The following is a 25,228-nucleotide window of genomic DNA, read 5'->3' as shown; positions in this document are numbered from 1 at the left end:
TAAATAACTAAAATTATTCATACAATATATACTATTAAATTAAATAAAATGTACATAATTATATATACATTACAATTATATTATCATTACAATAAAAAAATTTATATAAGATTAAAATTAATTAATGATATATTGTATGAATAATTTATATTTAAAAGTGAACGTGATTTGGAAGTTGTTCTTTATATTTAAAAGTGATGTAACATACGAAAAATTTATACGATATTCAAATAAGATATTCAAGCTATTCAAATAAGATATTCAAATTTTGCCATATATGTCATTTAAATTTACAATAACTTACAAATATATTCTTATAATAATAATGAGATATAAAAATGAATGATTAAGATTGGTTGCATCAATGTTATTTTGACTTTAAACTCGTTTTAAAGAGAAAAAGAGAGTTTTAAGCCTAAATCAAAGTAAAATGTTGGTGCAATCGGGCCTAAATGTTTTACAAATAACATAGATACATTTAAACATGATAAAAAATACATTAATTATTTTCTAACAATTACAGCATGATAATATAAGAATTGTAATTTTTTATTTAATTATGTCTTATATTAAGTGAAATATAAATTTTTTATATATTTCTGTAATTGTAAAATAAAAACTGGAAGTAATTATACAGATGATAAGGAGTTATAATGTTTCAAAAACAAAAAATGTTATTATTCACGTTAAAAGAATTTATTTAACATTAGATAAGTGCAAATTTTTATAATAATGATAAAATCATACATTATAGATAATACATAATGCGTCGATTTTAAGTAAAATATGCAACATGGACAATTATGCAAATTTGAAGAAGCACAAAGACTTTCATCACATATATATCTCTCTCATATATTAACAATTTTTACTAAAAGTTTTGATTCAATACACTATAACTTTGATTAGTTTAAATGTGCTGTTTTTCAAAATGGCATTCCGCATAAAATGTGTTTTATATATATATATATACATATAAGTTTGTTTATATAAAAACCGTGCAATTAACTTATGTATGAAATTCATATTATACATTTTCTTTTGTACGCATTTCATCATTTTAGTTGTATCATTTATCATGGCTTCTTTTTCATGATTCTTCATCTTCGCTCGAACTATCCATTGTATAACATAACTGAAAATTGAAAAATACATACGTAATGTATAATACCAAATACAAATGCAAATGAATTACGTAAAGCAACAAAAATATATTAATTTTTATTTATTAAAATAAAAAAGATTTTGAAACTAATATGTAAACAGAAATAATGTTCCAATTTTTAAAAATATTTTTTTGTAATACTTTAGATGCACTTGACTATTTATGCATATCATTATATACCTCATCCAGATCTGGTCTTTTCAGTATTTCCTCGAGTCCTGATAATTTCTCGAGATAATTTGGCGTATTACAAGCGTCGAGCACGAAAGCAAAACCGCGATGTTGATATTCCTTGATCAAAGGTGTTGAGCAAGCTGTACAAAATAGGGATCTATGTGTGACAGTCAACTTCATTTCGTGACCCCAAAGCGAGCCCCGTATTGTGTGAGGTACGCCACCCAATAATCCTATTAACGGATTGTCGACATTCTCTCGACAATCGTCCCTATCGTTATTCATAAGCGCTCTAGCTGAAATTCTAAAAAAAAAGTTATAAAAAATTAAATTGTTAAACCTATCAATCATCTACATACATATATGTTAAACCTATAAACATTTACATATGTATAAGTAAAAATAAATTAAACATTATTTAAATTATATAAACAAAATCTGTATATTGTGTTTGAATTTAATTTACCCTTGAAAATGTTGTGTCACTGCCATAAGTAATTCAACTGCTAGACCTGCAGCGATTTGTGACAAACCTGGCCGACTTACGGTACATTGCTGATCGAGTGTTCTATCAGTTTGTGACTAGAACAAAAATAGTAATCACAGAATTAAAATATATCTTATTTGAAGTAATTATAAGTTGGTTAAAAAAAAAGATTATATAAATTTTTTTCGGGATTTAATATGATATTAAAATAATATGTACTCACATTCCCGGGTTGCGTTACATCGTTACAAAAGTAACATCCAAGATCATATCCTGCAGGATTCTGTATCGTTAAATTAGGCGAAACAGAATCGGAAAGATCGCGTGTACCGTGTCGTTGTACCGTATACGAATCGAAACCTAAAGCAGCGTTGATAGCTATCTTATTCGTCGCGGCGCACAAGAGGGTTGGCAACCATCTGGCTTCACGTGAATCCAGAAGCAAGAACACCACGTCGTGATTATTTACGAGTTCTTGAAGTTTGTTCACAGCCTCCTTCGTCATTTCCATCATACTCTGGCCAACTACATGACCAGGCATAGGAATATGCAAAACCACACCTTCCACATTCTGCAATACCATAAGTGATTTTATTGACTAAATTGAATTACTTCGAAATATTGTCTCACAATGCAACAAATTTAATAAACATATATACTTACCATACTAGGACGTATCCTAAGTAAAGCATCCTTTGCGGCATGTGCTTTGTGCCGACGTTGTACCGCATCTTCATGCATATACAGACTTTGGCGCACAGTATTGCTGTGTGAAACGGTAGAATTATCTACGAGCGTCATATTATTGATACCCCAGCCAAGAAGTACTCTTGCCACAGAACATCCAAGTGTTCCGGCACCCAAAAGAAGGCATCGTAAACCACTGATCTTTTCCAAATCTAGATCAGGGACAAGACGCCATTTCATCAATTTCAGATTTAAGTTGATCGCTCTGTCTGATAGTCTAATGTAACATACAAATATAAAAAACATTTTTAAATTTCTGTACATAAAAATTGTTGACTTGAAGAACTTAAATTTACTTGGTAGGATCCATAATGTTAGATAAATCCGCGATGTTAGGACCCATTTTTCCATTTATGTTGGTTTCCCATCCTACTAAGTGTTCTTTGAAAATAGTTTCTCTCATAGTTTCTATATCTTTATCTTCTTTGATTCTAAGCGTAAATATAATTGCAGTTTGCATTTTATCGCTCCTTACTGACAAGATTTTGATGTTGCGTGTAAAGCAATACATAGGACAATGCCATAATAATAGATACAAAAGATTTCGCAAGGGCCATCCAGGTTCTGCACTTGCGCAAGGATCATAAAATGCAAAGTATAGCTCCTCTTTTGCCTGATAAAGATAAATTTAAGTTATCAATAATAATAAAAATTTCTTTTATTATAAAAGGAAATAAAAAATAAAAATATAACTTTATCAAACTGTACCTGCTCTGAATCTCCTTTGCTGCTAACATTTAGTTTTATATATTCAACTCCCTTTGACAAACTATCAACATTCAAATCATCCTTTCCAGACACAAAAACTGTGAAGAAGTTTCTCGATCTTGCATCCAGCTGAAGAAAGCTTGCACGTAATTTATCTATTTGATTGGATGTAAATTCACCAGATGCAAATTTCATTGGTGCGACCGAATAAGTTTCCGGAAATGAGAAAGGAGTTGGATGTGCGGCCCAATAATGAAACTTATACTTCTTAAGATCCGAGTATGCAAATATTAAGAATATCGAAAGTCGTGAAGGCTCTTGCAAGGCTGTGCCATCTCTGATACTATCAATAATGCATTTGCCCATGGTGTCGATAAACTTCTCGGGATTTATTTGTCTGAATGCTTCATAGGTATTTATGTTAATCATGTAGCCACAGCATGCTACTCCGGCATTATGAGAAGTTGTTTCCAAATTTCTGAAACTCATCTAAATGGAGCTTATCCTGTTTATTACATCAATATAGGATATATATACAATATTAATTATATATTGTTATTTATACTTTAGTACCAATTTATTGCTATTTCATCAATTAAATGTTGAAGATATATTCGGCTATAATATTTGGATATTGTGCTAATAATTATGCTATTACATTATTATTAAGCTATTAATATACATGCAAATTACATTGCAAAACATAGTTTAATCTATTTCTTCAAAAAAACAAATCATATTCTCATGCTTATGTAATACTTACTCATTAAATGACATGCAATCAAGTATTAATGGATTGGTCCGTCCTTCATCCATCGGTTGAAGAGCAAAACTCCCCCATACATGTATCTTGGTTTTCTCATCTAGTTTCAATTTGTCTATTTTCAATTCTGCAAATTTTGCCCAAAATGTTGGATCTGTAGCCGTTTTCAATTTTGTGAATCTTATTATTTCAGACATCTTTAGAAGCTAATAATTTTCTTAAATCTGAAAGACAAAGGAAACAATAAAATAACATAACATAAATAAAAAAATATTTCACAACTAAAAAGCAATAGCAATACATTCTGTTATCATAAATAAAGATAAGATTTCACAGGCACATTAAAATATACACACAAGATTATTCAATGAAACATATATCTCTTTGGCATTGAACAATATTGCAGAAGAATAATATCATATCACAAATTTAGATTAATCCTATATCATTTCTGTATTATAATTGTACATCAATGTTTAGAAATGCAATTCTTTAAGCTGACGATTGCAATGAAAAATATAACGAACCTAAATATTTTAATAATGGATCATACTCTTCAAAAATAGAACATCTTTATCTGTCTCTTTTTCTTTAAATTGTAAATTAACATTAATTAACACACATGTATATAAGAGTTGATTGTCAGCAACATTTGCTGCGATTATACGAAAGCAAGTGGCAAACAGAAAGCGCGTGTACAATAACCATAAACAAAGATGAACGTCACAAACGTCATGATGGAATTATAGAAGAGGTTTGTTCGCGTCGCATGCTCCAACATGCTTCTATTTCCTCCAACCGTAGCTCCTACTCACTCAAACGCGCTCGTTGGAGTAAATAGGAGCTATAGTAGGAACATATTGGAGCATGCTGAAGTATGCAACGCGAACAAACTTAAAGGTGCCTTTTCATATTGATATTCGACGCTCATTTTCGGCGTCAAAAGTCACGTAATAGGCTGTATTTTTGTGCAGACGCTCGACGCTCATTTTCAGAATCAAAACAGGTCAAACAGATCAAAATTGGCGAATAGCAAGCATTGTGACATGTGACCTGTTTTGACGCTAAAAATGAGCGTTGAGCGTCTGTATGAAAAAACAGCTATAGCCATTGACGAATATCACCGACGAAATACTTAAAGGTCGACATCCTTACGGTAGGTGTCCTTGAGAATATTGATGTGATTAAGAGTTAAAAACTGATAATATTAATTATGTGTTTTAGTTTAATAGACATATTTATGCATTTAGAACTCAATCGCTGAAAAATACTCTATTTTTCTTTAAAATTGTGATTTCAATGTTATCGTCAAAGTTTGATTATTAGAGATGATAACTGCAGAGAAAAAAATTGTAATTTTTCTGCAATATATGATATTGCAGAAAAATTACAATTTTGCAATATATGATATTCTAATCTATATTCATAATTCTGCAATATATGATATTATAGCTTTACAAGTATGCACATTTATTTATGGAACATTTATATAATAAAAAAATCATAAATTTAATAATGCATGAATCAAATATTTTATATGTTAATAATTAAATTATGTTAATAATAAGCAAATTTATATCAATTGTCAGCGTTCTTCAATTACCTCCGGGCTCTTTTTATACCACCGAAAATTTATCCAGTGTTGGTGGTTTTTAATAATATCGGTGCGAATATATCAAGCGTCAGTTTTGAAGTGTGTTCCAAGTTACGCATGAAGTGCATGATCTCAGTAAATGAGAATTGAAATGGATTTTCAGAAATATTGATTCACGAATGTTAAAATGAATGCTTTTCAATCCTGAATGAAATTTTTATTTCATTTATTTCATTTATAGGAATTGCATGAAGCATATCTCTATGCCTTTCAATCTAAAAATAATATTAATGTTTTCTATGCACAACAAAACAATTATGAATACTGTTCAATTCAAAATTTTGAATAGGAAATGTAGTTTTTCAATCCAATTGCATTCAATTGAATTTAATTGAATCCAATTAAATCCAAAAAAAAAAGTATTCTTTATTTAAAATTTATTTATTTAAAATACGAGGATAGAAAAAAATTTTAATCCATTTTAATCTATTCTCGTTTACTGGGATCTATTATTTTTTTATTAATTGATAAACAAAGACAAATGATGCATCATGCGCTTCATGCGTGACTCGAAACGCACCCTAAAACACATTCTAGCGGAGAAACGTGTCACTTGCGCGCCTAACTTCAGATAAGTGAAAACGAATATATGCACAAGTTGCGCTTCGCGAAAAGATGTTTGAAAAATTTGTCTGTGAGAAGAATCGGAAAACTTGATCGAGTGGATTTGTTAGTCATTATATCAATTATTAATTTATTTATTAACAATTCATAAATTAAATTTTTATTAATATTTATTGACTAAACTTTAAAAAAAAAGCGTTTTTTTCTGTTATAATATTTATCCTTACTTGTCACAAAACTTGACGTTCGTTTTATATTCTGTTCATTTCTAAATTCTAAATATTATTATTGTTATTATAATCCTAAATTCTTGGAGAATGGAATTTTATTCTAAAGAGTGAAAATGGAGTCAATCTTAAAAAAGAATGACGCAATTTTCAATTTTTAAGAGATTTCAGTTTTTAGAGTGAAAGATTCCACTTCAAATAATTTAGAAGATAATAATAAAAATTGTAATAATAAGAATTTTAAAGATAATTTTAAATAATTCATTAGAAGTGAAGCGCGGAACTTCATTTTATTCTAACTTCAGAGAGTTCGAAATATTTATCATTCTCTGTCAGCTTAATTTTTCTCTTCCATTGTTCTTCTGTTCGTTACGGACATGATCCCTTCGCGGAAAGAAATATATAAATTCAATTGATTTGGGTTCCAAGCCAGAAAAATTAATTCTGTATATAGTTTAAATAACTATATAGGTAATATATAAATTCACATAGAATTATACAAGATTACGCAAATAGACAATGATGTCTATTTACATCATGATAGATATTATCGGCATGCAAGCGTGATTACACGCTGTGTGAATAAATGGAACGGGAGGGAAAGGAGTTAAAAGTGCATCGGGCAATCCGAAGATCGCGAGGACGATGCTTCCGCAATCTGTAATCGGCGTCGTGATTGGTTGCCTATAACGCATTTCTCTTCAGAACAGTACGACTATTATAATATTAAAAATTAACAAAAAGAAGAGCATAAAACACCACAGCACAAGTTGTTCTTTGTAATATTTAATATATAATTAAGCTTATAAATTATTTAGACGTTTCAGCCACAATCTGGCCATCTTCAGTAAATTTACAAATATCAATAAAAACGCAGGATTTACATAAAGTTAACATTAAAATTCAACGTCATAAATATAATTATAAATAAACGCTTTCTTTCCTCTTGTACAAGTACATCATAAAACGTGGTTGCTGAACAAATTCGCGTACAAGAGGAAAGAAAATATTTATAATTATATTTTATGACCGTTGAATTTTAATATATTAAATATAAAATATAAAATAAATTTAAATATTATCATAAAGAACAATTTGTGCTGTGATTTATGCTCTTCTTTTTGTTAATTTTATGATTAAAAAAAACTACATTTGTTATAATTACATATTATTATATTATAATATTGTTTATATTATAATATTGTTTCTTTCAAAAATTTTTTTCGTGCGAAAGGTAAAATCTCTTAAGTCGAGTGTAAAATCAAATATCGAGTGTATATTATAATATTATGTAAAAGAATTATAATGTTTTTATGTAATTATCGACTTGTATTTGATATCGCCAAATGCGATATCGGCGATCGGTGGCACCTGAAGTTGGTTATCAACGCTGCGGCTGCGTGCTGAAGATATCGCCGCGCCAATATGGCCGCACGGTATCGGCTGTCCGCAACAACGCGTCTGTAAGAGTGGGCTATTCGAGAAGGTGCCCAACTGCCCATCGAGGCAGATCCAGGGAAAGATGTCGGATTACCTGAGATCCGCGCTCGGGTACCTAAACGGCGGCACCGGCGGCAACGAGTATGTTGGTCAGATGTTGGACATCAACAATGTGAAACTGAGAGTGACGCGGCTGATTGCCGAGGGTGAGTCTATCATCTCCGGCTGGTACGAATCTCAGCTTACTGTCAGAAGTGTCAAATCACATTCCGGCGACTTTTCGTAATTACGACCGATAAGGTCGATCGTATCCTGCTTTTCTCGCATCGTGAAAAAAAAGGCTGTAGACGATCGCGTGGGAAAGGCGGAGGAGAGGAGAAAAGAGCTAGGATCTCGCTAATCTCGCGTGTGACATCTGTCCTTCTGTCATATGTCAAGCGTGTTTTGACACACGGCCAGACAGCGCGATAATCTATTCTGACATTAGTGAGCATTGTCTCTGCTTCTTTATCGCACGCATTTACATTCCACAGATTTCACTCTAGCTCGAATATTATCGGATATTACTGCCGTTTGACAACTTATCGCTTATTTTTTTAAACAATTGTCTACGAGTTTCAAAATGCAGGTGATTTCTTTTGCTCAGTCTTTCGATTTACAGCTTTTTTGAAAATGAATGAATAGCAAAGCTATCTCGATACACCTTTCTAATTATATTTAGAATCTATTGATTGTATTAATATAGCTTATATCAATTGAATAGTCATACATTCTGTTTGTTATGTTGAATATTGAAACTATCACACTCCGCAGGAAATTGATTTAGCAGAAAGTTTAACTTTATTTTTAAAAAATTTATATTATAATTTATTTGTAAGATGTAATTTGCAAATTTTGATATATGTAAAGTTATTTTAAAAGGTTATCTTATAAACTAAATAATGTAGATGTTATGTATAATTCCAGTTTTCTTTAATTTTTTATACTAATCATTCCATTTTTTAGTAAAAATTAAATCTTTGTCTTTACTTAGTAAATATGTAGAATAAAAATTTTAAAAGTTATTATTTCAAAAAGATAGACGATTTATAATTTAAATAAAATTATATTGAATTTAACATTATAGTGAATATAATAATAAAATATAACATAATTTTTAGTTTGTTTTGGCAATTTGTGTCTAATACTTAAAACACGCGTGAACATTTATAGAAATTTGCAGCTTGAAATTTGCAGCTTCTTTTTATATAAAATATATGAGGGCATTATTTAATGATAATAAATAATTTATTTGTGCACATGATAAAAACATGAGCGAGAGATATTTTGTCCTCGTAATCGAATTATGTATCATTAACATTTAGATAATTTGTGGCAAACATCGTATCAACAGGTGGATGGGCATTGGTGTTTGCGGTAGAGGATGTCGCTACAGGAAAAGAATATGCACTTAAGGTAATTAAACTAGTTCAACTCTCCTTTTTGCAACTTACATTTTGTTGTATTGTAAAAAGTTTATTTTTTATTGTTAGAGACTTATTGCTGCTGATGAAGATGCAAACAGAGTCATTATACAAGAAATAGAAACATTGAAGAGATTGTCGAATCACCCAAATATTATTCAGTTCTTGTATGCCCAACGATTGGAGCGAGAGGAGCGAAAAGGATACGAGTATCTGGTTGTCACTGAATTATGTCCTGGCGGTACAGTAGCAGATATACTCAGGAATGTGTCTGTGAATACATTGACTCTCGCCCAAGTGTGCAAGATAGCCTATCAAGCGACACGTGCAGTACATCATATGCATAGCCAACAACCAGAACCTTTTGTGCATCGGGACATCAAGCTGGAGAACTTTTTGCTCGGGAGAGACGGCCTTGTGAAACTTTGTGACTTTGGTAGCGCCTCAACTCAACAAATATTACCGGATCCATCATGGAATGCTCAAAAACGCGCCACTCTAGAAGATCAGATGGCCAAATGTACAACCCCCATGTATCGTGCTCCAGAAATGATGGATACATGGAACAATGAACCTATAGGGCCTCCGGTGGATTGTTGGGCTTTAGGATGTATATTGTATTCTTTGATTACATTGCGGCATCCTTTTCCTGAAGGTAAGATAATCGCTGATTTGCTAAGTACTAAGTTAACTAGAGCGTACAGATATTATAATTGATAATGAATGTGAAAGCATAAGATAACTCATTAGAAAGGATATAATAATATTTAAATATTTTTCTTGATTTTGAAGATACAAAGAAATACATAAAATCTGATTTACACGATTTTAGATATGAATATGAAGAACATAATTTTTTTTCTCAACTTATAAAAAAATAATAGAATATATATAAAGAAATAGGAAATAATTGGAGAAACTATATCGTTAAGAAGTATTTTTAGATATTATATAAACTTGAATATATATGTTGATTTTAGATTTGTTTTTTATTCTTACACTAGACTGAATTAGAACTTTCTCGCTTTTTATATCAATCGCATTTTTATATCAAGCACTTATTTTCATTTTAAATTCCAAAAATATATATTTTTGGTTCAGTTATAGAAATCCGATATCTTATTACAATAATAGCATTCATTAAAGTATTTTTCGTGCAGGTAACAAACTAGCAATCGTAAACGGCAAGTATCCACCGTTACCGCCCAATCCACGATATGCGTGTCTGCACGATCTGGTGAAGGGATGCCTACAAATCTCGCCCATACAGAGGTTAACAACAGCACAGCTCTTGGAACGTTTGGCTGCAATCGCAGAATCGAACAATTTCGATCTCAGAGAACCGCCACGGATCGAAGTCACAATCAAGCCGTCACCACCTCCGCGACCAACGCCACCACCACCACCACCATCGTCAAGTGTGCCAACGTCGGCCTCTCGTTCCACCGCGCCGGTAACGATGCCGCCGCCGAGACCGGCTCCCGTGCAGACGACGGTATCTAAGATCCCGGCGGCTCAGAGCTCGACCGGCCTATTCAATTCGCTGAAGGGCGGCGCTGGCAATATTCTGCGTAATTTGAAAGATACCTCCAGCAAGGTGATGCATACCGTTCAACAGAGTATGGCCAGGACAGAACTGGATGCAAGTTATCTGACATCGCGCATACTTATTATGCCGTATCCGGCCGATGGGATTGAGTCTGCCTATAGGGCTAATCACGTTGAAGACGTGAGAGTATTCCTCAACACCAGACACCCACCGCCTGCCAAGATCCAGCTGTACAATCTGTCCCGTGGCCGACCGAATGTTACGCGACTCCCCGGTAGACACATCGATTGCTCGTTTGCTTACGCCACTCCAGAATCAAACGCACCTATGCTATTCGCTCTGTACCAGATCTGTCAAGATATTTATCAATATCTGAACGCTGACTTCAATCACGTGGTGGTGCTATACTGTACTGTGAGTATGTCACAATTTAAATTAAGCGTTTGCTAAACATAATAACGCGATTATCCTACTGATTTGTCTTTCAGGATGGGTATCGAGCGAGTGCCACAGTGGCATGCACTCTGTTGATCCATTGCAGAGCCTTAATCACTGTTGAGGAGGCAATCGCTCTATTCACAACGAGGCGTTGCCAGCCGCCGCATTTGCAACCCTCCGAACTACGCAGTATTAATTACATGAGTATGCTCAGTGGCGATCGGCCTCCGCATACGAAACCACTGGTTCTCCGTTCTGTTATCATACAGCCAGTACCGTTATTCACCAGAGCGAAAGATGGTTGTCGACCATACATAGAAATTTATAGTAACGGCGCGTTGGTCTTCACGACGAAGAAAGCTAATTACGAAGAAATGAAGCTGTTTGGAATGATGGAGGGCAAGGTCTGCTTGATTCTAGGAGACGCGGCTGTACGCGGTGACGTCACTCTAGTAATATACCACGCCAGACAGCAGCTCGGCCGTGTAATTGGTATTAAAATTGCCTCATTACATTTCCATACTGGCTACGTGCCCATCACTGAAAGCGCCTTGACATTTGAGAAACGCGACCTGGACGATGCTCCCGAGATCGGTGGCAAGTTCTGCATTGTGCTGAATGTCATGATAGGCGAGGAAAATTCAAAACTATCGAGGGTGCCGGCGCCGTGGGAAGCAGAAACATGTATCAAGCTCGTACCGGATCCACTGTTTGGCTCGACATTGGAAATGGAAGAAACTCTGGAGAACTTCAGGACAACTTCTCATCAGGAAGAGGTAGAATGTTTTGTTATTGTTAGATATACATTATAATTATTTAGTTTTTTTACATTGAAGAGTACAAAACATTGAAAAGTTGATGATAATCGATAATTGACGTTATTGCAGGCTCAGAAAGTATCGTCAAATGAAACCGACAAGATTTTACAACACGAAGCGGTGCCTCAACAACAGCTGGAACAGCCAAAGGAGGAAGAATCAACCAAGATCGAAGAAAATAGCTTTCAGGAGGCTGATTTGTTGAATCTCGGCATGCCGGATAATACCAATAATACCTCAAATACTCTCGCCACCGCGGCGGCAAATCCAGAATTAGATATCTTTTCTAGTTCTAGTCAGAACGAAAGCGATCTCTTGGGTGGTTTCGGCGTGTCGGCGTCGCAGGCTGAGGCCGCCAATTCGATACCCTTAATTAACAATAACGCCTCGACTGACTTACTGTTCGGACATGACAATTCCGCGACGAGGAGCAGCAACACAAGCAATTTGAATAACAGCAATTTGAACATGAATGATTTATTATTCGGGCAACATCAAACAACGTCAAGCAAGGAAGTGAACGACCTGATGTTTGATCCACTGGGTGGGAATGTTTCAGGCAATCTTCTCGGCGATATTGCGACAGATACCGCGAACACCGCCAAGAGCCCAAATTCTGAAGAGAATTTTCCACGAAATGCCAGCGTGCCGAATTTCGCCGCTCAGACTAATAAGGATCCATTCGCGAATTTGACCGGATCATTAGGCGCTGGTCTGGCGGGCAGTTGGAACGGTACGCCGAGAAATTCGAATACCCCACAGTCGGCAAGTCCAGCGCCTGCGAGCACGCCGATTCATTCCAGCCCGAACACAATGCACAAAACCAATGCGACGACCAACGAGACCAACGGCGCAAACAGCGGCGCCTCGGACGTATTTAGTGGTAAAGCGAAGGAAAAGACGAGCGGCGATGCGTTTGAGGATCTGCTCGGTAGTCAGGGATATAATTTCTTTAGTTCGCGCAAGGCGGATAAAGATAGCCCGAAGACAATAAATCAGATGCGAAAGGTGGAAGCGGCCAAGTCGATGGATCCCGATAGGTTAAAAATCGCTGAATGGACGGAGGGCAAAAAAGGAAATTTGCGAGCTTTACTCTGCTCCCTACATACGGTTCTATGGCCGGAGGCTGAAAGGTGGCAACGTTGTGAAATGCATCAATTGGTCACGGCTGCGGACGTCAAAAAAGCTTATAGAAAAGCTTGCTTGGCTGTACATCCAGACAAGGTATTTGAATCTTGTCAAATATCATTATTTATACAATCCTTTTTATTGTGCAAATATCAATGTTTTTTTATTATTTGCAAATAGTAACATCTTTTAATTTTCTAAATGATAATTTAATAAATGATATTAAGATAATTGGTTAATAATAACAATAAATTAAACAATAGAAATATATTTTTAATTAGTATTTTTTGAAATAGTACAATAAGTTGCATGAATAAGTTGGCAAAGAGGATAATAAAAAATCAGTTACTCTAATAATTATTTTAATAATTAAACATTAATTTTGTTAAAATAGTTTTTAATTCAAAAGAAAAAAATTTAATGGGAATCTGTTTCTATGTTGCAGCAAGCAGGCACAGCAAATGAGAATATAGCAAAGTTGATTTTCATGGAGCTGAACAATGCATGGAGCACGTTCGAGAATGATGCATCGCAGCAAAATCTATTTAGCTAATTTTAATAATTGTTATCCGTTATTGAAAACCTGTCTCTGTAATTAATTTAATTCCTAGCGGAAGGGGAGCTAAGAATGGGGCAGGAATCTCGTTAGCCATGAGATGACTGCATCCATGTAATTGCATTCCGACTATGTTATTTTAGCTGTAGAGAGAAAGACAGGGTGCGAAAGAAAGAGAACGAGAGAGAAAGTAAAGTCTTCAGAGGCGACAGCGAGTTCGGCGAAGCGGTGCTTCGGGACGCGTCTCCTTATTGTTTCAACGCCTTGTAAACCTAGTTAAAATGCTCCCAATTATGGCAGTGTGGCGTAACATATATGTATATAACGCAAATGTACATTAAAAAGAGGATCCCAAATATACGAAGCTATTTTCCGGCCGAAAAAAAACTTTGCACTATTGTCCACTGAAGATTCGAGGATTGCCGTAGAGGTATTCCGTATGTCACGATATTTATCATTATCTTAATTATGAAAAAAATTGCAATAAAAATTGTGCAACGCTATTAAATTGTAATACAATATCTTTTTGTTATGAAATTTAGAAAATCATATATATGCGTAATTACAATATATATATATACAATTGTGCAATTTTATTTTTTCTATTAATTAGGACACGGAATACCATTACTGGTAAACAAGATATAATAAAAAAAAATTTTTTTAATGAAATAAGCTGTTTTTAGTACATTTAATTTAATTTTGTTAATAAATTATTTTGATTAATTTAATAATTTAATGAAAGCATGAAACATTATACAAAAGAAACTTAAGATAGTTAATTACAGTTAAACAGACTTAATTATAATTGATACAATTCATTTTCAAATTTTGATGTGAATAATTTCAGTTTTTCTTCAATATACAGTGTCTCAATATTTTTTGATTCAATATTTTTTGGTTAATAGAGATTCTTTGATTAAAATTAAAATAAAACTTTCCTTAAGTAAAATTTTGAAGATCATTGTTACAATTTTTTATCCTTTAGTAATTAAGTTTTGAATTAAAGATTCCAAAACAGTGTTGATTTAGTTGAACTTAAATAATACATTTAATAAGTATGTTCTATGTTACTTAATTGTTTGAAAATGTAGTTTGAGAAAATTTTATATTTGTCCACAGATTTAAAATTGTGAGCAGACTAACAACGAAATAAAAATCGAATATTTCTTTATACAATTCTAAAGTTTCCAGTTGAATCCCTTAAGTCCTGATTTATATATTTTTATTTTTCAGTTCTTTCACCATCTACAATCATCATATTTTTATAACTCGAAATCATTATTTTCTTCACTTATATTACTCAAAAAAGGATTCAAGTTGTCTCAAGAGACATTACAAAATCAGGTCACAACTTCTATGACATTTCGTTAGGAAGAGCTCAAGAAATTCGTTCTTTTTTAATTCATAGGACACTGTGAGAGACATTTATAACGGGCGTCAGCAAAATTCACGAGTGTTAGTGGCATTGTCAGAAAGCCGCCGATACATGCAAGGATACACATACACCAAGGAAGACAGGCGCAATACATGTGTATATCACGAGCGCGCTCGTGTGGACCACAGGATGCCACAGGGATGAAATTTAAAGGGAGGGGCTGCTCTCGCGAAAATGGCCGTTACGCACGGGGTAGATCCGGGGGTGGACAAGTGATGGGTGGCTTATCGTCCGTGTCCTCCGCACCGACCAATTGACCGAGTGCCTCGCGACGATTGACACGGTTTACCCGATCGACGGCTATTATGCGGCGGTGGCTAAAAAGCGATCCCTGCTCTGCTCTTCTTAAACCCCCACCAGACGCGCGACCTTCTATCCCTTCCGTCAAGAGGTAAGGTCGTCTCTGTTTTGTGCATTCTCGAAACGCGTACGGATTACAGTTCTTAGAATGTGATTTAGAATCTCTCTTCCCTTTGAAGTGTATGCACGTTGTAACGCGAATCTATGTGCTTGTTGTGTCGAAAAAATTATTTCGACAAATGCAAAAAAGAAAGTGGAACAGGGTAACTACCCTTGGTAGTGAAAGATACTGTTAAAAATCTTTTATTTATTAATTGTTGATATTAACAAATTATTGTTTAGCGTTTTACTTCGTAGTACATACAAAAATGGATTACTTTTTTTATATATATTTATAACAGTGCAAAATAAATAATAATTATAAGTATATCTTGCGCTGGAAAAATTTTTTATGAAGTATAATTTAAAAATGAATTATATACATCATGCACACGATAAAATTAGTGAAGTGCTAACAAATATTTGTTAATAGAAACTTATCTGTTATGTATTAATATATTAATGATACACAATAATATTTTAAACGAAAATGTTATTTTACAGATTAGACCTACGCTTCAACAATGTACATCAAAAAAGCTAAATAGAAAAAGAGGAAGGGGAGCATAAGGAAAACTGAGGAAGATGCCTAGCTCCTATACTGGAGTTGTAATTCTCCTCTTATTAGGGACTTCTATGTCAGTATCCGGTACCGCGGATGCTGCCAAGTCTCTGAGAGCAGCGAAGGCCAGACTCAGATCGTCTTACGCATCGTGGCGGATAGTGGTATGTTTAACTCAGCCTCAGACTCCTTTCAAGGCAGACGTACAGAAAGCATGGGAGGAAGCGAGACTGGAATCTTTTCATGCGGACATGGATGTGTCATATGTAGAAACAAGGATGACACCCATGACAGATTCCTTGTTATATCCCTTGTCAGTGTTAAACAAATTTTGTACAGACATCGAAGGCGGAAAGACAGTATTAAGCCTTATTATAGGGGGAGGATCGGCAGCCAGATTTCTCGTTACGGCTGCTGCTGCCTTGAACCTTCCAGCTCTGTGGTTACCGTTTACGCACAGAGACTTTCTTCGCCAGGTACACATTCACATTCACGAACTTTATCGCTTATATAATTACGTCTTATAATGTAAAGATAAAAGCGATTACTTTTTGTTTACAGGGAAATCTTGGCCGGTTTGAGAACCGTATAGGTTCGAGTCCCAAAGAAGTCGGAGCAGCAGCTGCCGCTTTAATGCATCGGGCTAATTGGCATGCGTTTACTCTTCTCATTGATACTACTCTCCTACCCGTCACCCATCTTTTACAAACGAATCCACCAACGTTAACACCTCGTGCAATTATACACCTTCCAACAAACGACAGAACTCTAAGATTAAGGCTGAGGCGAGTAGCCGAAGAAAGTGGCAGTGGCGGAGTCGTAGTAATGGCCTGCGATCTAAACAACGCCCGAAAGATTCTCGGTGCAGCCGGCAAGTTCGAGATGCTCTCGGGCAGATTCTTGTGGCTTTGGCTAGATCTTAAGGCGGAACTGCGACCGAACGAGCCCAACATCATCAGTTCGCATCTTCTTCACAGTTCGCGTGTTGCCGTTGCGACCAACGAAAATTTACCGCTGTTGCGAACGATAAATCTCGCGTCAGATGATAAGCGACTGCCCTCACTGAATCCGCTACAGAGTCTGACCAACGATATACATCGGCTGCAAGAGTATAGATGGCGAGATGAAAAGATCGTGACCAAGCGAGAGGATAAAAGCTTCAATTTTGAGGACGAAGAGGAGGTCGTGAAACTCCCAAGTGACAGAGAACTTAATTCCAAAAGTTTCATGCCGATCGGAATGCTTGCGCTCAGACCGTCTGGTATCAAAATCATGGGCGGTGACACCATACTAACTAGAATGCTGAGAGAGACCTCGCAGGCTTTGGACGAGACTTTCCTGGAAACAAAAACGAGGCTGGGTCGTATGCGCGAAGCGCAGATCAAAGAACACTTTGTACCGGAATGCTACTCGGATCGTAATACTAAATTCATGAAGAGCGACGCGCGAGAAAATGTATCTGCAATTTTGACGAGTAAGTTGAGGAAATCCATGGGACAAATCTCCAAGGACAAGGCAGAATTCCAATTGCTGAATTTGCAAGCTGTCAGGTTTCCCGGGAATAAGACTCAATTAAGGTACAACTTGTTCTTAAGATATTTGTATCTATTGTTAAAAGATGGAATAATTAATGTCATCAATGTTTAACAGGTGGACTAAGGTCGGTACTATCAAGGGAGGCAGGGAAGTCCGTTTAGATACCATAATCTGGCCGGGCGGCGGTATCATGCCGGCATATCTTGAACAGGGCGGCGAAAAGATCGGAATGCCGATTTATAGTATCGTGACCGTACAGGCATCACCGTTCACCATGATCACGAATTTACAAGATGGTTTCTGTTTGCGCGGCCTCACCTGCCGGCAAGGTAAAACTGTGATGTGCTGTTACGGCCTGAGTATGGATCTGCTGTCTTTAGTGGCGCGCGAGCTTGGATTTCGTTTCAATCTATATCTAGCGGAGGACGGATTGTTTGGCAAACAGAACAATCGGAACGGCACATGGAACGGCGTGATGGGTGAGCTGGTGTCTGGTCGAGCACAGCTAGCGTTTGCGGCCTTGAGTGTATCTACCCATCGTGCCAAAGTGGTGGATTTCACCACGCCGTACTACTTCAGCGGCGTGAGTTTTCTCACGGCGCCGAAACTACGTTCTGAAATACCGCTATTTGCGTTTCTGTTCCCGTTCAGCACGGAGTTGTGGATCGCCGTGTTTACGTCACTGAATCTCACCGCGATCGCCGTCGCTCTCTACGAATGGTTTAGCCCGTTCGGCTTGAATCCCTGGGGCAGGCAGCGCAGTAAGAACTTCTCCATTGCCTCCGCCTTGTGGGTGATGTGGGGTCTTCTGTGCGGCCACCTCGTGGCCTTCAAGGCGCCAAAGTCTTGGCCTAACAAGTTCCTTATTAATATTTGGGGCGGCTTCTCCGTTATCTTTGTGGCCTCGTACACGGCTAATATAGCTGCCCTTATCGCCGGTCTCTTTTTTCATTCTGCAGTGAGCAACTATCATGATAAAAGCGTGAGTATCTTGACTCTTTATAAATTCACGAATGCTTATAAACGATAAGAATTAATGTAAGAAGTAAAAGGAAAAGAATTTCTGAGAGAATATTTTCTGTTAATTATTTAATAATTATTTAATAATTGTTTACATAAAATTCACATTAAATATCAATATTAAATATATCAATATTTAATATATGTCTATATATAATATATGTCTATATATAATTTTGAGATTATTTATTAAATAGCAAAAAAAAATATTTATTTTGTTCTAGTTTTCGGTTATATATATGAATTTAGATTTTTTAATATATTATATATTATATTTAATATATAATATTATATATTATATATTAATATATTATATTTAATATATTATATTACAGTTATTGTCACAAAGAGTTGGTGCACCGAGAGCTTCTGCAGCCGAATATTACGTGCAAAAAGCGAATCCCGAATTATGGTCCCACATGGCTCGATATTCCTTGTCGAATGTCGCCGAGGGCGTAGAAAAATTGAGAAACGGCACTCTGGACATCTTAATCTCGGACACGCCGATTCTGGATTATTATCGGGCGACTGACAACGGTTGCCGCTTGCAGAAAATCGGCGATACTATCAACGAGGACACTTATGCAATCGCGCTTACGCGAGGACATCCCTTGAAAGAAAGCATATCTAAAGTTATAGCGAATTATACAAGCAACGGGTTGCTCGACATTTTGCAAGAAAAATGGTAAGCGATGCGCAAAAATAAGTGCAAAAATTGGATAATCGATATCGGTTCGCGTGCGATTTTTCTTTTTATTTGCGCGATAACGAGAGTGTAATAATTACCTTAGACGAAAATACATTAGGTGATAAATAAAGTCCGACGCGCAGAATATATGCGAGAAAAACATAAGCAAGTATGTTATTTGTCTCTTTAAAAACTTATTTTGCATTAAATCAATTTATTTGGAAAATTACACGTGTATTGAACGTAGTTTATTATACATATTAAACATATATAATATAAATTTATTTATTAGTTTTATATTTATTAGTTTTATACATTTTATACGTTTTTTCATATGTTTATATAACAATGAGATCATCAGTATTAAAAAAAAATTAAAATCAGTGAGGTAAACAATTTATATAAAGTAAGCTATAATAATAATAATAAATAATTCCAGGTACGGCGATCTACCTTGTCTAAGCGGTCGAGCAGGGATGGACTTAGATTTTGATCCGGGTGGTCAACCCAGGCCACTAGGAGTCGCATCCGTGGCCGGAGTATTTTGCCTGCTCGGAATGGGTGTGGTGCTTGGATCCATTATATTAGCGGGAGAACATCTCTTCTACAAATACACGCTGCCGCGATTACGGCATAGACCGGAGGATTCCATCTGGCGTAGCCGCAACGTCATGTTCTTCTCGCAGAAGCTGTACAGGTTTATCAACTGTGTGGAACTGGTCTCGCCGCATCATGCTGCTCGCGAATTGGTGCACACGGTGCGACAAGGCCAGATCGCATCGCTTTTCCAGAAAAGCGTTAAACGAGTGCGTATCCTCAATTTTAAACGACCCACAAGTTCGTGAATTGAATGTGATAATGTAAAAGTTGAAATAATTGAAAAAACTTAGAGTTTTTTTTATTTGAAAATTTACGTTTGCATACTTATGGAGTGCGCTTATTTTAATTTTTAAATATTTACAATGTTTCCATGTTTCAGAAGGAACATGAACAACGTCGCAGACGTAAGAGCAAAGCACAGTTCTTCGAGATGATTCAGGAAATTCGAAGGTAAGAGAATATAATTTTCAAGCTTATCAAAAGAAACAAATTTTGTTTTTTTGTTGATGAAACCAACATTTTTTTATAATCCATCATATCAGAATAGAATAATAGAAGAGGGTATCAGAGTGTAAGAAACTTCTGAATATTTAAATTTCTTTTAGAGTACAACAAGAAGAAAAGATCGAGACGGTACCCGAGGAGAACGATACCGCCAAGATTGTGAAAAAAGATGAGAAATTGGGAAAAGGTAGAGAGAGAAGTCGCAGCAAGAGTCCGCTGATGCCTCGAAGTCCTAAACGATCGGAGAAGAGTAGAAGTTCGACGAATTTGTCGGCATCTCGTCTAGGATTGTCGCCGGTGAGTCTCGATGCGCCGATGAAGCCGCGCGAGTTCACACTCAGCAGCACTAATTTGCGCGCGAGGAGTCCACTAGAGACGGTAGGCCGTAGATTGAGCCACGGAGATGGTGGATCGCCGCCACCGCGTCTTGCTAGCTTCGGCGGCAGTGCGACTCTGCGTCCGTTAGTACCTACTAGAAGCGATTCAGCCGGCACACCGACCATTCGTCGTGATTCTACCGCTGGGGGCGGTGGCGTGCCAACGCCGAGATATCCTCGCAGCCCGGCCAAGCGAGGCCAATCCTTCCCGGTATTCGCCACTTTGAGACCTCCGCACTCGGCTGGCTATCAGTCGAGGAGCCCGTTATTGTCGCCGAACAGCGAACTCACATCCGCCATCGGGAGAAAATTATCGCGCGAATGGGGCTCCGGAACTATTGACCTCACCAGGTCTTCGGAGGCTATAGGCAGCAGTAGTGGCGGCGGTGGAGGTGGTAGTCGTGGTTCAACGTATACCCTGAATCAGGAAATGACGTTTTCCTTGAGTCGTTCCGGCGAAGAGAAGACCCAAGAGGAAGCGTTGTCGATCAAGAAGCCCATCCGACGCGCCAGGAGTCATGAGAATCGCGACAGTAGTAAGTTAATGGCAGATCTGCCGTCGCCGAGATTGACCCAGCCAGTGGTGGGCGGTCAGTTTGTAAGCGAGCGAACCAAGAAACAGCTGGACTCCGAGCTGAAGGCCATTCTAACTGCCAGGGCCCACCACCGCGATCTGCATCCTCCTTGATAGGAGACCGCCCCATATTAAGGGAGAGTTCTTGAAAGCAGTTCGGCTTTTGGAGGATTGCTGAGCCTTTGAGGGGCTTTGGTTGATTTTAAGCAATATCAGATTTATAGGTCAATTTGTTAGAGGAATCCGACAATTTATCGGAAAAATTAAGAACTAGCCACAGGCACGGCGATGCGAGTAACTGGAAAGAATTTTCTGCTGTTGGAGTGAGGGGAGGGATGAGATAAAAAGAATGGAGAAGAGATCTCTTTGATTGTTCATATGTTGTTACGTACATTGATAATATAGGATAAACAAAAGTGCTATAAACTCTAGTAGTGATGTCTTAAATAGGTAGCGAGACACATATGAGTACTAAGATATTTTCTTGTTGACATTTTAACTCTACATTAACCGGCAGCCTGGGGTGAGTCTCTCTCGATTGCTATGGTACCAGATATTGTACGCTGCAGCGTTTCTCAACTCCGATCTTCGACGAATTTCGTCACGATCTTAGTACGTAGTGGATAGAGCTCTTTCAAAAATTATCTCAAAACCAGTTTATGCAAAAAAAAATAACATTCATCAGGTCAGGTCTGTCCAAGTTTATTGAGTGGGTCTCCATCCGCAACTATTCGCACCACTGACTCCCAGCGACGGCGATCGATTAGCCGTACACCAAGCGCACGAATACAACGAATATGATGATTTATGGATGCAGCATCGGGCATCTATTCCCATTTAGCGTTTCTTTCTGACGGTAACGATGGAGAGACGGAGGCATTTCGCTCGCAAATAAAAACTTGAACAGGCCACGCATACTAGGATAATTCGTCCCTTTGGGGAGTGTAAATATCTCGAGACTGTCGTTTCTTCGATCTCTCGTCTGTACTGAATATTGTAAATACGGCGGAACTCTTATTCCAGATACCTCGTCATAGGCAAGGCGTAACGCGTAGCGAAAGTTGAGAAACGCTGATCTACCGAACCTCGTCGAATTGGATTGCATACTGCCACTTTAATAATTTCTGTGACTGCGGAAGGAGAGAGACTCGCTCGATGGACTCTCGGCGTAGAATGACCACTTAACGCGAGATAATATGTATTAAATCTTACAATTATCGCGCATAGGAAGGAAAGGATTTGGAGGTCTGACGGAATTCTAATCGAGTTAACATATATATTCGCGGGTTATTTGATACCTGAAATCGGACCCGGCAAGAGGACTGGAAGTGAATATCTAAACTAAGAAGGTTCTTCTTTTTCGCAACCACGTCGCGAATTCCTCGTGACATCGCAATTATCTCCTAAAGCAGTGCCAAACATCAGTATTAACTTCGTGACTCAGTATTAACTTCGACTTTGTTTGTTTTCATCCGACATGAGAGATGTGTAATAGAATGTATATTTTAGCTAGATAAGCGCCGGGGTCCGGTATTATGCGATAACTTTGCTCGTTCGTTCGCTGTGCAACTTGGTAAATCTCCGACCCGTGGTTGGCGAATTTATCGATTTCTTCTGACGGTTTTACTAGACTGATAGGCGAAATTTTATTCAGGAATTGTAAATGAAACATTATCGGAATTGAATAATTATTACTGATCGATGTGCATGTCTCCCATCTTCGTCTATCGAATTCTTTCGATTTACTTGATGAAAAAGGGGGCGAACTCACGTCTAGTCTCATTATTATTCAACTTAGATAGTAGAACATGGATGTGCGTGGGACTAAAAAGATTTAAAAAAGAAAAAGGAGGAAGACGAGATTCGATTTAATTAATTTAAAGAGAACGAGAAGATTTATATGAGCGAGGCCTTAGAGGAGTAGTCGTATCCGCCCAAAAAAAAGATACTTTACTTAAAACTAGTACTGTACTGTACTCGAATATTTCACTACATTATATTGTACGATAGAGTATAATATAGACTTATTTAGTTTCATAGCTCTCCTCGGTAGAACGCTATTGTATTCAAAAAATTTAAACTAAATTCCTCGTCGAGTCCTTAGTGAGTAGGTCTCTCCGTGTGTGAGTGTACGTGCGACTATTTTTTCCCAGGAACGCGGCGGCGACGATCGCCGACGGTCGAACGCGAACGAGCCGCCGTGGGAGTAGACTATACTTTTCCGGTAGAGCTAGAGCGTCATTATCCTCGTTAAATAGGTCGTGGCTAGTAATCCCGAGGGTGGTTCCTTCGGTTCTACGTGCGTCAATTCGACGCGACGCGATGCGTTTTGCGTCGCGTCGCATCGCGCCGGAGCCGCGCGTTCGAAATCGATGAAAGTGTCCTGAATGATTGCACCTACGAGGGGGTCATCGCATCCAGGTTTGCGTTCAGCGAAACTTGCTAAGCGTTTTTATGAGCGCGTTAAACGATCCCGCCGATGACACACGCACACGCATGCACCGACACGCCGCATCTCGCCTACGTTTACTAAGACACGTGGTGTCTTGTCACGTGGAACGCACCACCACTCAGCTCTCGCTCGCTTCTCTCATCGACCTTCAAAAACTTGCTCGTCTCCGTCATATCGCTGGGCTAATTTGCCGAAGGAGAAGCTGAAGCTCGGTTCCACCGATATAAGGTTAATTTTAATCTCGGTTCAATTCATTCGTTATCTTGTTTTAATGCCCGTTTCTACTAATGAGATTAACTTTAATTTCGGTTCATCTTATTTTAATTCTTAGACTCAATTTCACAACTCATAGTTAACTCTTAACTGAGGTTCAATGTATTTCTCATCTCTTTCCAATTTTAGAATTGGAAAGAGATAAAGATAATGTATATGTAATAGAAACGATTAGAAAAAGAAAGCAGTAAAAAGGAATTAGAAAAAGATAAGTAAACTGAGATTAAAATTAATCTTACGTTGGTGAAACCGGACTTAAGATGGACCTTTCACGTAAACCATTCACGGCAGACTATATAGGCGTAATCTGTGCTGCAATTAATTCAGGAAGTGATCAAAATACAAACATATAGGGGGCCAGTCTAGAGTCACCCGCGCCTAAAGAAATCAAAGATAGACTTATTAAAATTAATTTATATAAGCTGTAATTCTCCTCGTAACGTGTGGGTTCTTCCAGTAATTTAGTTCAGTAGAGCTCTCTCTCCACCCTTCTTCTTTCTTCGTTTTCCTTCGCGTTGTTTCGTTCTCACAAACTGGGAATAAATCCCTTTCTGATGTTTCTCTCAAGGATGTCCCTTGTACATAACGTGTCTTCTATTAGATACCCCCTGAAGGAACACTATTGCACTGAATTAAAGGTCGAGCCCCTCTACGTCTTTGTGCGCCAACAAGAGCCTGTTAGAAATCATATGCACGGAAAGATAAGAGCAAAATGTACTTATCTCGTTGTCATCATCATCGTCTCCACGATCTCCTTCTGAGATGCAATTCTACGCGGTTGCAACTCTGTCGCGACGAATACCGAGAGATTTGGAATCATCAATTTCTAGATGTAATCTCAGCGTAACAATTCTCAGAGAGAGAGAGAGAGAGAGAGAGAGAGAGAGAGAGAGAGAGAGAGAGAGAGAGAGAGAGAGAGAGAGA

The 25,228-nt window shown here is 37.1% G+C and overlaps 3 protein-coding genes across 3 annotated transcripts; 2 read left to right on the top strand and 1 right to left on the bottom strand.

Annotated features, from left to right (window-relative positions):
* Nucleotides 1-1,090: 1,090 nt before the first annotated feature.
* On the bottom strand, nucleotides 1,091-4,241 carry LOC105624463 (ubiquitin-like modifier-activating enzyme atg7). Its single transcript, XM_012205823.1, has 8 exons — nucleotides 4,045-4,241; nucleotides 3,282-3,759; nucleotides 2,870-3,186; nucleotides 2,490-2,790; nucleotides 2,050-2,397; nucleotides 1,806-1,921; nucleotides 1,346-1,643; nucleotides 1,091-1,135 (listed from the first exon to the last, which is right to left on the bottom strand). Exons 1-8 carry the CDS (start codon nucleotides 4,239-4,241, stop codon nucleotides 1,091-1,093), a joined length of 2,100 nt encoding a protein of 699 aa, XP_012061213.1.
* A 3,770-nt stretch (nucleotides 4,242-8,011) lies between these two features.
* Nucleotides 8,012-13,878, top strand: LOC105624462 (cyclin-G-associated kinase). Its single transcript, XM_012205822.1, has 7 exons — nucleotides 8,012-8,135; nucleotides 9,323-9,384; nucleotides 9,462-10,047; nucleotides 10,553-11,355; nucleotides 11,430-12,155; nucleotides 12,267-13,421; nucleotides 13,771-13,878. The coding sequence occupies exons 1-7, from the start codon at nucleotides 8,012-8,014 to the stop codon at nucleotides 13,876-13,878; spliced, it is 3,564 nt and encodes a 1,187-aa protein (XP_012061212.1).
* A 2,425-nt stretch (nucleotides 13,879-16,303) lies between these two features.
* LOC105624461 lies at nucleotides 16,304-21,693 on the top strand. The gene is made up of 7 exons (XM_012205821.1): nucleotides 16,304-16,756; nucleotides 16,842-17,857; nucleotides 17,931-18,798; nucleotides 19,172-19,521; nucleotides 19,964-20,330; nucleotides 20,504-20,574; nucleotides 20,730-21,693. Exons 1-7 carry the CDS (start codon nucleotides 16,304-16,306, stop codon nucleotides 21,691-21,693), a joined length of 4,089 nt encoding a protein of 1,362 aa, XP_012061211.1.
* Nucleotides 21,694-25,228: the final 3,535 nt, after the last annotated feature.

Source organism: Atta cephalotes, assembly GCF_000143395.1.
Source record: "Atta cephalotes unplaced genomic scaffold scaffold00079, whole genome shotgun sequence".
Taxonomy (NCBI): domain Eukaryota; kingdom Metazoa; phylum Arthropoda; class Insecta; order Hymenoptera; family Formicidae; genus Atta; species Atta cephalotes.
This window is presented reverse-complemented; position numbering and strand designations above follow the sequence as displayed.

Coding starts and splice junctions, on each gene's coding strand:
- LOC105624463 (XM_012205823.1), bottom strand. CDS start 4,241: ATGTCTGAAATAATAAGATTCACAAAATTGAAAACGGCTACAGATCCA. Junction 2,791..2,869: donor AACATTATGGATCCTACCAA/GTAAATTTAAGT, acceptor ATGTTACATTAG/ACTATCAGACAGAGCGATCA. Junction 1,644..1,805: donor GTGACACAACATTTTCAAGG/GTAAATTAAATT, acceptor CTTTTTTTTTAG/AATTTCAGCTAGAGCGCTTA.
- LOC105624462 (XM_012205822.1), top strand. CDS start 8,012: ATGTCGGATTACCTGAGATCCGCGCTCGGGTACCTAAACGGCGGCACC. Junction 9,385..9,461: donor GAAAAGAATATGCACTTAAG/GTAATTAAACTA, acceptor TTTTATTGTTAG/AGACTTATTGCTGCTGATGA. Junction 10,048..10,552: donor GCGGCATCCTTTTCCTGAAG/GTAAGATAATCG, acceptor TTTTTCGTGCAG/GTAACAAACTAGCAATCGTA.
- LOC105624461 (XM_012205821.1), top strand. CDS start 16,304: ATGCCTAGCTCCTATACTGGAGTTGTAATTCTCCTCTTATTAGGGACT. Junction 17,858..17,930: donor GGGAATAAGACTCAATTAAG/GTACAACTTGTT, acceptor AATGTTTAACAG/GTGGACTAAGGTCGGTACTA. Junction 19,522..19,963: donor GACATTTTGCAAGAAAAATG/GTAAGCGATGCG, acceptor AAATAATTCCAG/GTACGGCGATCTACCTTGTC.